General features: G+C 43.3%; 1 protein-coding gene across 1 annotated transcript in view; it reads right to left on the bottom strand.

Moving 5' to 3' along the window:
• TSPAN12 (tetraspanin 12) overlaps positions 1-12,026 on the bottom strand; it is a 75,599-nt gene that overhangs the window by 15,097 nt on the left and 48,476 nt on the right. The window contains exons 6-7 of the mRNA XM_014532751.1: positions 8,211-8,318; positions 4,151-4,294 (exon numbers count right to left, since the gene is read on the bottom strand). Of these exons, the coding sequence (XP_014388237.1) occupies positions 4,151-4,294; positions 8,211-8,318 (252 nt within the window). The remainder of the gene's footprint in view (positions 1-4,150; positions 4,295-8,210; positions 8,319-12,026) is intronic.

Raw genomic sequence — 12,026 nt, forward strand, 5'->3', positions numbered from 1 at the left:
CTCCACTGCATGTTGTACTCTCCCTTGAGCTGTGGCCAGGGTGGGGCGCCCTTTCCTGCTGTGGGATCCCCAGGGCTACCCAGGGACAGGCGCACAGGGGGACTGGCTGCAGGCCGCCCTTTCCTGCTCTGGATCCCTGCAGTGACCCAGGGGTGGGCACACATGGGGGCTGGCTAGAGGCTGCCCTTTCCTGCTCCATGATCTCTGGGGCAATTCCACGGGCAGGCGCACAGAGGGGCTGGCTAGAGGCCCCTCTTTCCTGCTCGGGGATCTCAGCAGTGACTCAGGGGCAGGCGCACACAGGGGCTGGCTGCAGGCCGCCCTATCCTGCTCTGTGATCTCCGTGGAGATCCCATGGGCAGGAGCACACAGGGGCTGGCTGCAGGCCGCCCTATCCTGCTCTGTGATCTCCGTGGTGATCCCATGGGCAGGAGCACACAGGGGCTGGCTGCAGGCCGCCCTATCCTGCTCTGTGATCTCCGTGGTGATCCCATGGGCAGGAGCACACAGGGGCTGGCTGCAGGCCGCCCTATCCTGCTCTGTGATCTCCGTGGTGATCCCATGGGCAGGAGCACACAGGGGCTGGCTGCAGGCCGCCCTATCCTGCTCTGTGATCTCCGTGGTGATCCCATGGGCAGGAGCACACAGGGGCTGGCTGCAGGCCGCCCTATCCTGCTCTGTGATCTCCGTGGTGATCCCATGGGCAGGAGCACACAGGGGCTGGCTGCAGGCCGCCCTATCCTGCTCTGTGATCTCCGTGGTGATCCCATGGGCAGGAGCACACAGGGGCTGGCTGCAGGCCGCCCTATCCTGCTCTGTGATCTCCGTGGTGATCCCATGGGCAGGAGCACACAGGGGCTGGCTGCAGGCCCCCCTTTCCTGCTGTGGGGTCTCTGGTTGCTCATCCCTGGTGGGAGGGCCTGTTGGGGGCATGACTGCCTGCTGAGGGGCTGCAGTTCCTTCCAGTGCTGGGGGATCTCCCGAGGGAGAGCCGGTTGGGGACCTGGCCAGTGGCAGATAGCTGGGGTCACGCCTACCAGCCCTGGGTCGGGTTGCACAGGGGTCGCCCGCCATCAGGGTCACAGATAGCAGGCCCAGATGGCGGTGGGGCAGGCAGAATAGCACTGTCCCATCCTGCCTGCAGTATGCAAATTAGCCGCCATCTTTGTTGGCTGTTAACCGCCATCTTGACTGGCAGTTAATTTGCATATCGCTCTGATTAGCCAATGGGACGGGTAGTGGTCGTACGCTAATTACCGTTTTTCTCTTTTATTAGATAGGATATAGATATAGATATAGATATAGATATAGATATAGATAGATATAGATATATGCGACCATTACTACCGACCAGAATGACCAGTTGACTGGTCACTATGACGCGCACTGACGACCACCAGGGGGCAGATGCTCAATGCAGGAGCTGCCCCCTGGTGGTCAGTGCGCTACCCAGCCAACCTCCTGCAACTGGCCAACCTCCCCCGGCCCCTCCCCCTGGCCGGCCAACCTCCCACAGTCCCTACCCCTGTCTCTCCCCCCTGCCAGCAGGCCCTGATTGGCCCAGCCCCAATTGGGACTGGGTGAGACGGCCCCGAACGGCCCTGATCACAGGCCAGGCCTAGGGATCCCACCCATGCACGAATTCGTGCACCAGGCCTCTAGTATTAGTTATACTCATATTATCAGTATTAATCACTGAATAAAGTAAACATTACTATACATGGGGGTATAGTCCAATAATTTCCCATACTGACTTGCCACTCCTAAAAACGAACAAATGAATGAAGTTTACACAGGGTAAGTTCATAGGTTTCAGTTCACATGTTTACACTTGTACCTATACTGTAATCATCTGTGTGTGTGTTTTTAAATCTAGTGGTGTTGTAATGTGTTTGAATGTCCACAGTTATGCTTGCGTTTAATATTATCTTAGAAATGTTCAGCACTGCTTCTGCTTAATGGAATAAGCTCGCCATCCCTGCTACAGACACCAGCCAATATTCAGCTTTCACCCAGAGCACAAGATACAGCACAAACACCGAGGAACTCAGAGACACTGACCCAACAATTCTTTGTTCAATATACAAGACCTTGGATATTCTTTTTTATTCAAAGCCAAAATGTAATATGCTTCAAATGATAATATCCAAACACAATGCCTCTCAGTAGTATGAGGCATGACTAAAATTATTTTGGTTATCTTTTAAAATAAACAACCTGAGTCATTCAGCTGTTTCAACAATTCTTGTTATGAGTTGAACTGTGTCCCCTCCGAATGCTTATGCTGAGGTCCCAATCCCCACTAACTCAGATCGGATCTTACTTAGACACAGAGTTGTTGCAGGTGTGATCAGTTAAGATGAGGTCAGACGGGAGAAGAGTGAGTGACTAGCATCCTTCTAAAAAGGGAAATTTGGAGACAGACACAAACAAGAGGAACTCCGTGGGAAGGTGAAGGCAGAGAGCAGGCGAAGCTTCTGCAAGCCAAGGAGCGCCCATGATGGCCAGCCAACCACAGAAGGTGAGGTGGGTTCTTCCTCCCACCTCTCAGAAGGAACCAACCCTGCCTACACCTCCATCTCAGATTTACAGCCCTCAGAACTGGGAGACAACAAGTACCTGCTGTTTAAGTAGCCCTAGGAAATTAATAAAATTGTGAATCTCTTTAAAAAACACTTGGCACTCTTCCTTGTATGTGCCTTTGGAGCCCAGAGCACTTTACTTTGGATATCCTTCAATGTGGCAGGGTCCTGTCCTCTGAGATGATTTTCTAAACAGCCCAAAGTTACTCACATCTAAGACACGGATGTAAAAGATCATTTATATAAGTATTCCAGTATCTTTTTCAAATATTGCTCCTTCATGCTATAAATTAATGGAGTTGATTCCTGTGCATCTCTAAAATTGATGTAGGCAGACTGGCTAAAAGATGTTTTGAACAATGTGAGTATTTCTAGGAAAAAATGCCTAACCTCCTAAGGTCATGATCTTGAAACACATAAAAAGGCATGTTTTATAAATCCTGATATGATTTTTTTTTACAGTTTCATTCTTTGTAGCATAGTGTGTGTGTGTGTGTGTGTGTGTGTGTGTGTGTGTGTATGTGTGTGTGTGTTGTATCATGAGTGTGTCTGTTAAGGTTTGCAACAGTGCTTTGTGTACCCAGGTGTTTGCAACAGTGCTTTGTGTACCCAGGTGTTTGCCTGGAGATGTATCTGGAAAATGATTCTGGCCCCTCAGCTGAGCAGCGTCCCTTCCATTTTGAGCTTCCACTCTAGATGGAGGCTGCAGTAAAACTTTCGGGAAGGATGGAAATAACCTTACATCTGCCTTGTCCACCACAGGAAGAGCTAACTCGGAGAGGCTGCTGAGCACTTGAAATGGGGCTAGCGCAGCAGAGATGAAAATTGTATTTGATTTCATTTTCATTCAAATGGCCACACGTAGCTCTTGGCTGCTGTACGGGATGGCGTAGTTCTAGATTTTAATTGGGAGAAAAAGAATTCTGTGGCTAAAAACATTTGAAAATCGCCACTAAAAGTGAAGTGATAGGAAAACTTCTGCTAACAAGGAATAAGAGATGATTCGGATAAATTCTTCCAGAAAACACAAATATGCAAGTTTCTTGGGCAGAGGACAATGGATTTTAATTCCAGTGAGCACCTAACTCCATTCAAACAGCTAACTAAAACTCCCACCACTGTTCACTATCCAGCAGGGGGAAGGGAAGAGGAGAGTGGGGTTTCCCCTACACGTTTTAATCTACGTGGAGGTCCTATACCATGTTCCGCTCAGGAACTCCAAAGTGCGTTTTCCTGACCGCCAGAGTCAGCGACACCCTCTGCCTGCATCTGTTTTTAAAGGACCCTGAGGAAGGGGCAAGAGAATTTGATTCTTAGTCAACACATTTTAAAATCCAATTAATTCTAAAACCTAGACCTTCCCAATGCCCTTTGTTAGCATGTGATCAGTGCTCAGATTTGTATATCAATTTTTACCTTTATCCTGTTTTTCCACATGCCAGAGCAAAAATTTCAAGGGCCTTTATATTTGTACAGAAGAGGAAAATTTCACTGGCACGTTGCGGGTTCTATACTTGTCATTAGAAGAAAACTTTTCTCCCCGATCAGCTACACACATACGTCCTTACCTCTTGATACAGGTCACTGAGATCTTCCTGGTGGGCCTGTTTGGAACATCCTGGGAATTCCCTAACGCAGCAGGAATCTGGGGGCCAGTCCATCTCTGTCATTTCCAGCCAGTCGGTGAAGTACACCACTCCGCAGCACTTGAACTGTAAAAGAATACTGGTCAGGCTCAGACACTACACAAATATTTTCTTTATTTATAGGAGGTTAAACGGCAGATTTCTTAAATTTTTGTAGCCAAAGCGAACACTATTCTTCATCACTTAATGATAGGTGTACATTCTCGGTGGATGACAGAAATGTCGTAAAGGAGTCCCCAATGGAACAATTCTGAGCACTAATGCCCATTAACACCTGAAAACAGACCAGGCAGGACTGAGTCCCCCTCCCCCTCTCCCACCCTTAGATCCTCCACAAGTGATCTTATAGCAACAGAGTTCATATGCACAACTAACGAAACAAATACCTCAAATTTTATACTTATCATTAAGCCTCTAGACCCTGAAGAGTAGCTGATCTATCTACGTGTATATGCCTAGTTACCAGTTTAACTGCTTAAAAATTCAAATATGATATTAAAAGTTTCTGTAATCTCCAGAGAAAGGTTTGTTGACCAAAGCTCCCTATGCAAAGATTACCAGACTTGGGTTCATTAACCAAAAAAATCTCCAAAAATGTTTGAGATGTAAACATAAGTTTGGCCAATAAATTTTTATCCATCCAAATAAGATTCTTGAAATAAATGATCATATTCTATCACATATATCACAGAAGAAATGATATTCCTTTAGCTTAAATAAAGTTAGATTTAAGAAAAGTTATTGTTTCTTTTTTCCTTTTCTTTTTGTCTCATTTCACCAAGGTTTTGCAAAAACTTTCTCTGGCCAAGGTTTAGATACACTGCTTAAGGATGAATGTAGATTAGGTTCAGAATAATTAACTATGATAATGTTTTGCCCTTGGGTAGAGAGGGGGTTACTCTTCATAGAGTGAAAAACAAGCACTATGGGCAGTCTCTGAGAAGGACTCTGCCAAGAGTGATTGGCTCTGTAAATTACGTAGCCCAACAGATCCATCCATGCCCAGGATTTACACTGTGCCATAAAATACCACAACCCACCATTTCACAGTTCAACTAAAATCCACTGTGAAGAATTCTGGACTTCTCAAGTAAAATGAAACAAGGAAAATCCTGAAAATGACTATATATTTTTTCATTTGCCTACATATATAATTTTTAAAAGCAAAAATCACCTTAAGAGTATTACAAATGATGAATTACTGAATGCTATGAGTCATACTAAAATTTTCCAAGAAACTTTAAAATATTTTTAGTCATTTCCTTTTATAAACTTGTTCTCAAAGCCATGAATAATATATCTGAGGCATCACAGATGAAGTCAAACATCATTTGACATCACATATTTCAAGTCATTAAGATTCCATAAGAATCTTATGTAGTCAAAAGACTTTACTTTCTAAAAATCATACACGACTTAAAGAGTTCCAAGTCAGTCGTTTAAAAATCCTTGCACTAAGAGAGAACGCGCCTCCCTCATTTCCTAACGACATGTGTTTTTTCTGGTTGATGACAGAAGAATAGCTCTTGGCACATTCTAACCCCATCCACAATAGGGCAGCCCATTCATCAGGCCTTGTCAGGAAATGAGGTGCTCTGCAGAAACTGCTTCTTCCAAATTACTTAAGCATATCACCTTCGGTGCCAAACTTTTAAAATTTTAATGTCACTGAGATATTTTTTCTTTGTACGCAGTTGTTTTTCGTCCTTAGCAGAAGATACTGAACTGAAACTTTTCCCTGAAAACTCCCTTAAGCAAACCCATTATGATGCCACGCATGACTGTGGTACATCTCCCTGTAGTTTTCCTGCCTCCTTCAGAACCACAGTGTGAGGCAGGGCCACTCTTGCCAACATTGTGTCAAAGTCAAGAAAATTCCATCACCGTTTTATACATAAAGAAACTGAGGCTCAGATGGCTCAAGTAACTTGCCAAGATCACAGACTAGCAGGTGGCAGAACCTATTAATCCCAAAGCCTATTCTCCAACCACTATGTTAAAATAAATAAACACATTTTTAAAAGGCAGGAGTGTTTTTTTATAAGGTATTTAATAAGCATCACTAGGGCTTGAGAGTCCCCGAAGCTGAAGGACGTGCACAGAACAGCACTGAAAGAGTCAGGAAAACTGGGGCTGACAGGTCCCTCCTGGTTCTACTATTTATTTTGTTCAAAAGGAATGTTATGGGCTGAATTGTATGCCACCTGAAGTTCATGTTGAAGTTCTCATCCCCCAAATGTGACCATTTTTGAAGGCAGTGTCTTTGCAGAGGTAATTGAATTCAGGTCATCAGGTGGACCCTAAACCCATATGCCTGATGTCCTTCTAAGGAGATGACATTTAAACACAAACACATACAGAGGGAAGCCCACACGAAGCCACTAGGAGACAGCCATCTGCCAGCCCAGGACAGAGGCCTCGGAAAAAACCAACCACGCACGCATGCCTGATGGCAGACTCTGAGCTTCCAGAAATGTGAGACAACGCATTTCCGTTGTTTGAGCCCCCCAGCCTGTGGTACTCGGTTATAGCCACAGCCCTAGAAAACTAGTACGGGTGTGTTTTTTTCATCTTTTAGGATACCCAGAGGTCTTCACCACCTCCTCTGGGGTGAAATAGGCCTATGATACGGAGGAGGAAATTTAGCATGCCACAAATCTAAAATTTGCAATGCTTGTACATTCGCTATCTAAGTGGAACTCCTTTTCCTACCATTTAAGAAAAAGAAAAGTGCTTTGTTTTTTAACCTGGATTATCATGGTCTACATCACAAACCCAAAAAATAAAAAATAAAGAGCTCTGGACACCTTCTACCCAGGGCAGTCGCTGAACACAGCTTCCGATAAATTCCCTAAATGCTTTACTTATTTTCCTTACATGTTGTTTTTAGTACAAATGAACAGTAAACAAACAAAGTCAGGACGAATTTAAATAAACAGGAAATCTGTGTTACAATGATAATGTTCACCATCTCAACAGCTGGAACACAAAGAGCCAGATTTGGAGATTATCTTGGACTTGAACGTCTGCCCATATTCAAGCCAGAGTAACGGAGCAGAGAGCTGGTTATCTATCGTGGAGGACACTGGCCCTCAAGTCCTTTGTGGCCCAGCTCTAAATAAAATGAAAGGAAACGGATATACTTGGTCATCTGGAAATGTCACTCCCATCACAGAGAAACTGCTTGGAAGAGAAGCTTGGTTTGAAGCAAGATCAATGATTAACTTCAAGTCACCAGACTTTAAACATCTAAATATAGTCCCCATGTGCGCAGATGCTTGCATGTAGTGCTATGTGGAAGTTAGGTAAGAAAAGCTAAAAGCCCCTGTACTTTGTAATGTTATTGTTAATAACCATAAGCTAAATAAGATCAAACGTATTTAATCTTCTCAAGAACTCGAGGAGATATTTTATTATCCCCACTTTACATGAGAGACTGAAGCTTCAGAAAGTTAAGTAAATTATAGAAGCTCATGAAATAGTAAGCAGTAGACCAGAATTTTCTGACTAGAAAACTGATGCCTTTAACAACAAATTGACTCCTAATTCTCAAGTGAGAATGATCATTTAAAATTTTAAATGATGTTTAAAATACAAATAGCTCTAAAAGTGATGAAAAATGATCTATTCAAATAGAATGTGGATATTTATTGACTCATGAAAAGGAAACTTCACAGTAGAATGTGGATATTTATTGACTCATGAAAAGGAAACTTCACAGTAGCTTAGTGAAAAGGCTTTTTTAAAAATTTGAAACTATGGAGAAGCATGTGAAATGTAAAGGAAATGGTATATATGGGAAGAAAATCAGAGCCTGGCTTTCCTTGAGGTATTTCTTAATAAAGAATCACACCAGTGGTAACTGAATCACAGGCTTAACTTTTCAGCACAGAGAAAGAGACCAAGGCCAAAGCTTTGAACATTTGTTTTGAAAGCCTGCCATTTATTCTATACCCTTTACCTCAGAAATGGTAGCACTTACCTCTCTCTGAAAAAAATTCCAAGCGTGAGTAAGCCAGCGGTATCTAGGTAAGCCATAATTTGTCATTCTGGCTTTCAAAGTGACCATGTCTGACCACTGTACTGGAAGCTGAAGATAAAAAACAAAATATCAACAACTGTAACACAGCGACACACACTCAGACACACATACATTCACAGATTCACAAACTCAGTCACTCATAGTCTCATACACATACTCACACATACCTGGAATGTACTGTAATTGACAAGTACTTTATATTTGTTGTAGCCTATGTTAACTCAGAGCTACTAAATACTTACTGAACTACCTCTGTGTGTAGGTTTTTGTACTAAATGTAGAGCTATCCTATATAATAAAGGCCTAACATGCTAAGTGTCCGGTTGTCCAGTCGGCCGTTCAACCAATCAAAGCATATTAGTAATATGCTAATGATATGCTAAGGCCACTCAACCACTCACTATGATGTGCACTGACCACCAGGGGGCAGTTGACCGGTCGACCAGTTGCTATGACATGCACTGACCACCAGGGGGCAGATGCTCTAACTGGTAGGTTAGCTTCCTGCTGGGATCCGGCCCATTGGGACTGAGCAAGATGGGCCAGACACACCCTGTAGCCCTCCCGCAGTCTCTCCCTGGCTGGCCAACCTCCTATGTCCCTCCCCAGCCCTGATCGTGCACCATTGGGGTCCCTCAGCCTGACCTGGGCCCTCTCGCAATCCGGGACCCCTCGGGGGATGTTGGAGAGCCAGTTTCAACCCTATCCCGCAGGCCAGGCTGGGGGACTCCACTGGTGCACAAATTTGTGCACCAGGCCCCTAGTGTCATATAAAGCAAAGTAATGCAAAATCAGTTAATGCCAATATTGAGCTCAAGGAGATGACAAGACAAGTACACAGTGTGTTCTACAGACACACCTGAAGAGCTCCTCACAACAAACCATCCCTGCAGAGCAATGCCTTTTGATTTCACTTCAGAAAATTGCTGTTTTTGAAGAGACTCCAGATTATGGTATTAACATAAAGGGGGAAGAATCAAGAAGAAAAAGAGATCAACTCAAGCCTCACTCTGGGATAAGTTTGTGAACCCCTTTTCAAAATGTGGATGTCAGAGGCATTCTGGAATACTAGAAAGATCAGTTCCCAAATCGAAGTGTTGTCTGTGCTTCTATTCTCAAGTCACCTAGCACCGTGTCCCTTGACAGAATGTTTAATCGTGCCAGAGCTTCCGGTACACAACACAACACCTAACCAGAAATCTAGTCAGCACAACAGTCTGTTACCAGCTGCCCCCGGGAGGAAATGAGGCATACAAATCCCAGTCTCATGGCATGTGCAGTACTAAGGTAGCTCTCGGGAGCTGGACGGACATCCGCATCTGACCTATGGTGTCATACAGACCAGGCTTAGACAAGCAAGCTTGACACTAACTCAAGAATTGGATCATTTTGGAAATCTTATTTTAAAAAATAATGATATCAATAGGGGTAGTTTAAAAATTCCTGACCACAGATATTCTTCATTTTCCCCCCTTTGTTAGTTTTCTTTTTGATTGCTTGGAAATGCACAGTGCAAAAGAAAACAGCCCAACACTTGGGCACAGAACACTGTTCCCTACATAACGGGCTCAGTGTTCATGGGGTTTCAACAAAGCTCAAGGAACAAACCGAAGCTCAAGCTACTCACTATAAATTATGATTGTCTCCTACCCTTTTGAGCATAAAATACATGAAAGTGAAATGAATTCTCCAGAAATTTATCATCTGACCTAATATCATTGACAGGTTTTTTTTGAGAGAAGAAATAACGAATAAGAGGTCACAATGTATGGAGAAAGAACAGAGAAACAGTCTGATGTCAAATCTTTTGGTTTGGTGATTAGGACAGTCTTATTTTTAATATTAGTGTCATCTGACCTAATATCATTGACAGGTATTTTTTGAGAGAAGAAATAACAAATAAGAGGTGACAATGTATGGAGAAAGAACAGAGAAACAGACCGTCTGATGTCAAATCTGTTGGTTTGGTGATTAGGACAGTCTTATTTTTAATATTATTTTCCAAAATAAAAATAAGTTGTTTCGCCCTTTTGGCCACAATCAGTCCTGAGACCAAAAGTGGCAAGAAACAGAGAAGATCACTGAGGTTCTGGAATAAAGTACTGTGATCTTGTCCTTAAGGAAAACACTCATTTGCTGGCTCCTTGCATGGAGCAGCTAAGAGCACAAAGCCGTCTACGCACAGGCTGGGCTCTGCGTGATTTGGCAGCTAGTAAACTGTAAGGGGACTTTTCACTCACACTGCTGTTAGTGAAAAAAAAAAACACAAGTTAAAAGTATGTTAAAGTTGTTTACTTTTAAACAGGCTTTGCTCTATCCTGGTGAAGGATAGATTAATGGGGAAGATTTCCATAAGCAAAACCGTGATGTATGCCATCAACTGAGATGACAGTCTGCACCCACCAGTACCACTGTGATACTTAAAAGATACTTGCATGCCGTAACAGGTTTGGCTCAGTGGATAGAGTGTCATCCTGCGGACTGAAGGGTCCCGGGTTCGATTCCGGTCAAGGGCATGTACCTTGGTTGCGGGCACATCCCCAGTGGTGGGTGTGCAGGAGGCAGCTGATCGATGTTTCTCTCTCTCATCGATGTTTCTAACTCTCTATCCCTCTCCCTTCCTCTCTGTAAAAAATCAATAAAATATATTTTTAAAAAAAGCTATCTTAAGATACTTACAGATGGTCCCTTAACAGAATAGAAGACAGTATCTACACAGTAAGGATAAATTCCTTTCAATGAACTCAAGTTTCTTAGAATTATATTAGAATCAAAATATTTCCAGTCAAATATATTAAATTAATTCATTTCAAACTGTTTTAACGTAGGAGATTTACCAACATTAATATGACATAAACACCGTCAAAACCATTTTTAAAATCCAGAGAAAGTAAACTCATCTCTAAAAACCCTTTGATTATCAAAAAAAACACAATCAAAAGCTGAGGTGAGGGCATCAATAATTAATAATTATATTTTGCTTGAATGTCAAAGAGACACATGCATTTTTTAAAAACCGAAAAAAATTAAGAGACCATCTCTTTATCAATGAAACACAGAAACTGGACCCTTGAAAACAACTAATTTTTCACCCCCCTTCATATGCAAAGTTTCTAGGGCACGAAGTGAAAATATGATTATCAAAGATAGCACGAGTATTCCTATTTAATAGATTTCGTTTTCAGAAAGTTAGGTTTACATTAAATTACTTAGAATCCACCCCGACTTTTCAATTTTTTATAGAGAAATAAATAATTATAAATCCTCTCTTCTTGCTGAGAGTTGTCACACACTGGGGACGCTTCAGAGGGCTTTCCAGAGGGGTTCAGGGTAGAGGCAGTTGTCAAAGCATCATTTACATGTAAATTGGAGTATGCAGAGAACCCACTAGTCTGCAATTACCACTCAGTAATCAAAACAGTGTCACAGCAGATTCAGCATAAAATCTTTAATAACTGCATCAGTACCATAAGCAACTTTAATTTTCTCACACAGCTGCCGAAATGCCGCTCTGAAACAAACACAGAATAATGGGCCTCTCTGCTTAAGAACTCTTACATTTTGCCCTGGCCGGTTTGGCTCAGTGGATAGAGTGTCGGCCTGCGGACTGAGGGGTCCCGGGTTCGATTCCGGCCAAGGGCACGTGCCCGGGTTGTGGCCTCGATCCCCGGTGGGGGGCATGCAGGAGGCGGCCGATCGATGATTCTCTCTCATCATTGATGTTTCTATCTCTCTCTCCCTCTCCCTTCCTCTCTG

Source organism: Myotis brandtii, unplaced genomic scaffold (genome assembly GCF_000412655.1).
Source record: "Myotis brandtii unplaced genomic scaffold, ASM41265v1 scaffold907, whole genome shotgun sequence".
NCBI classification, from domain to species: domain Eukaryota; kingdom Metazoa; phylum Chordata; class Mammalia; order Chiroptera; family Vespertilionidae; genus Myotis; species Myotis brandtii.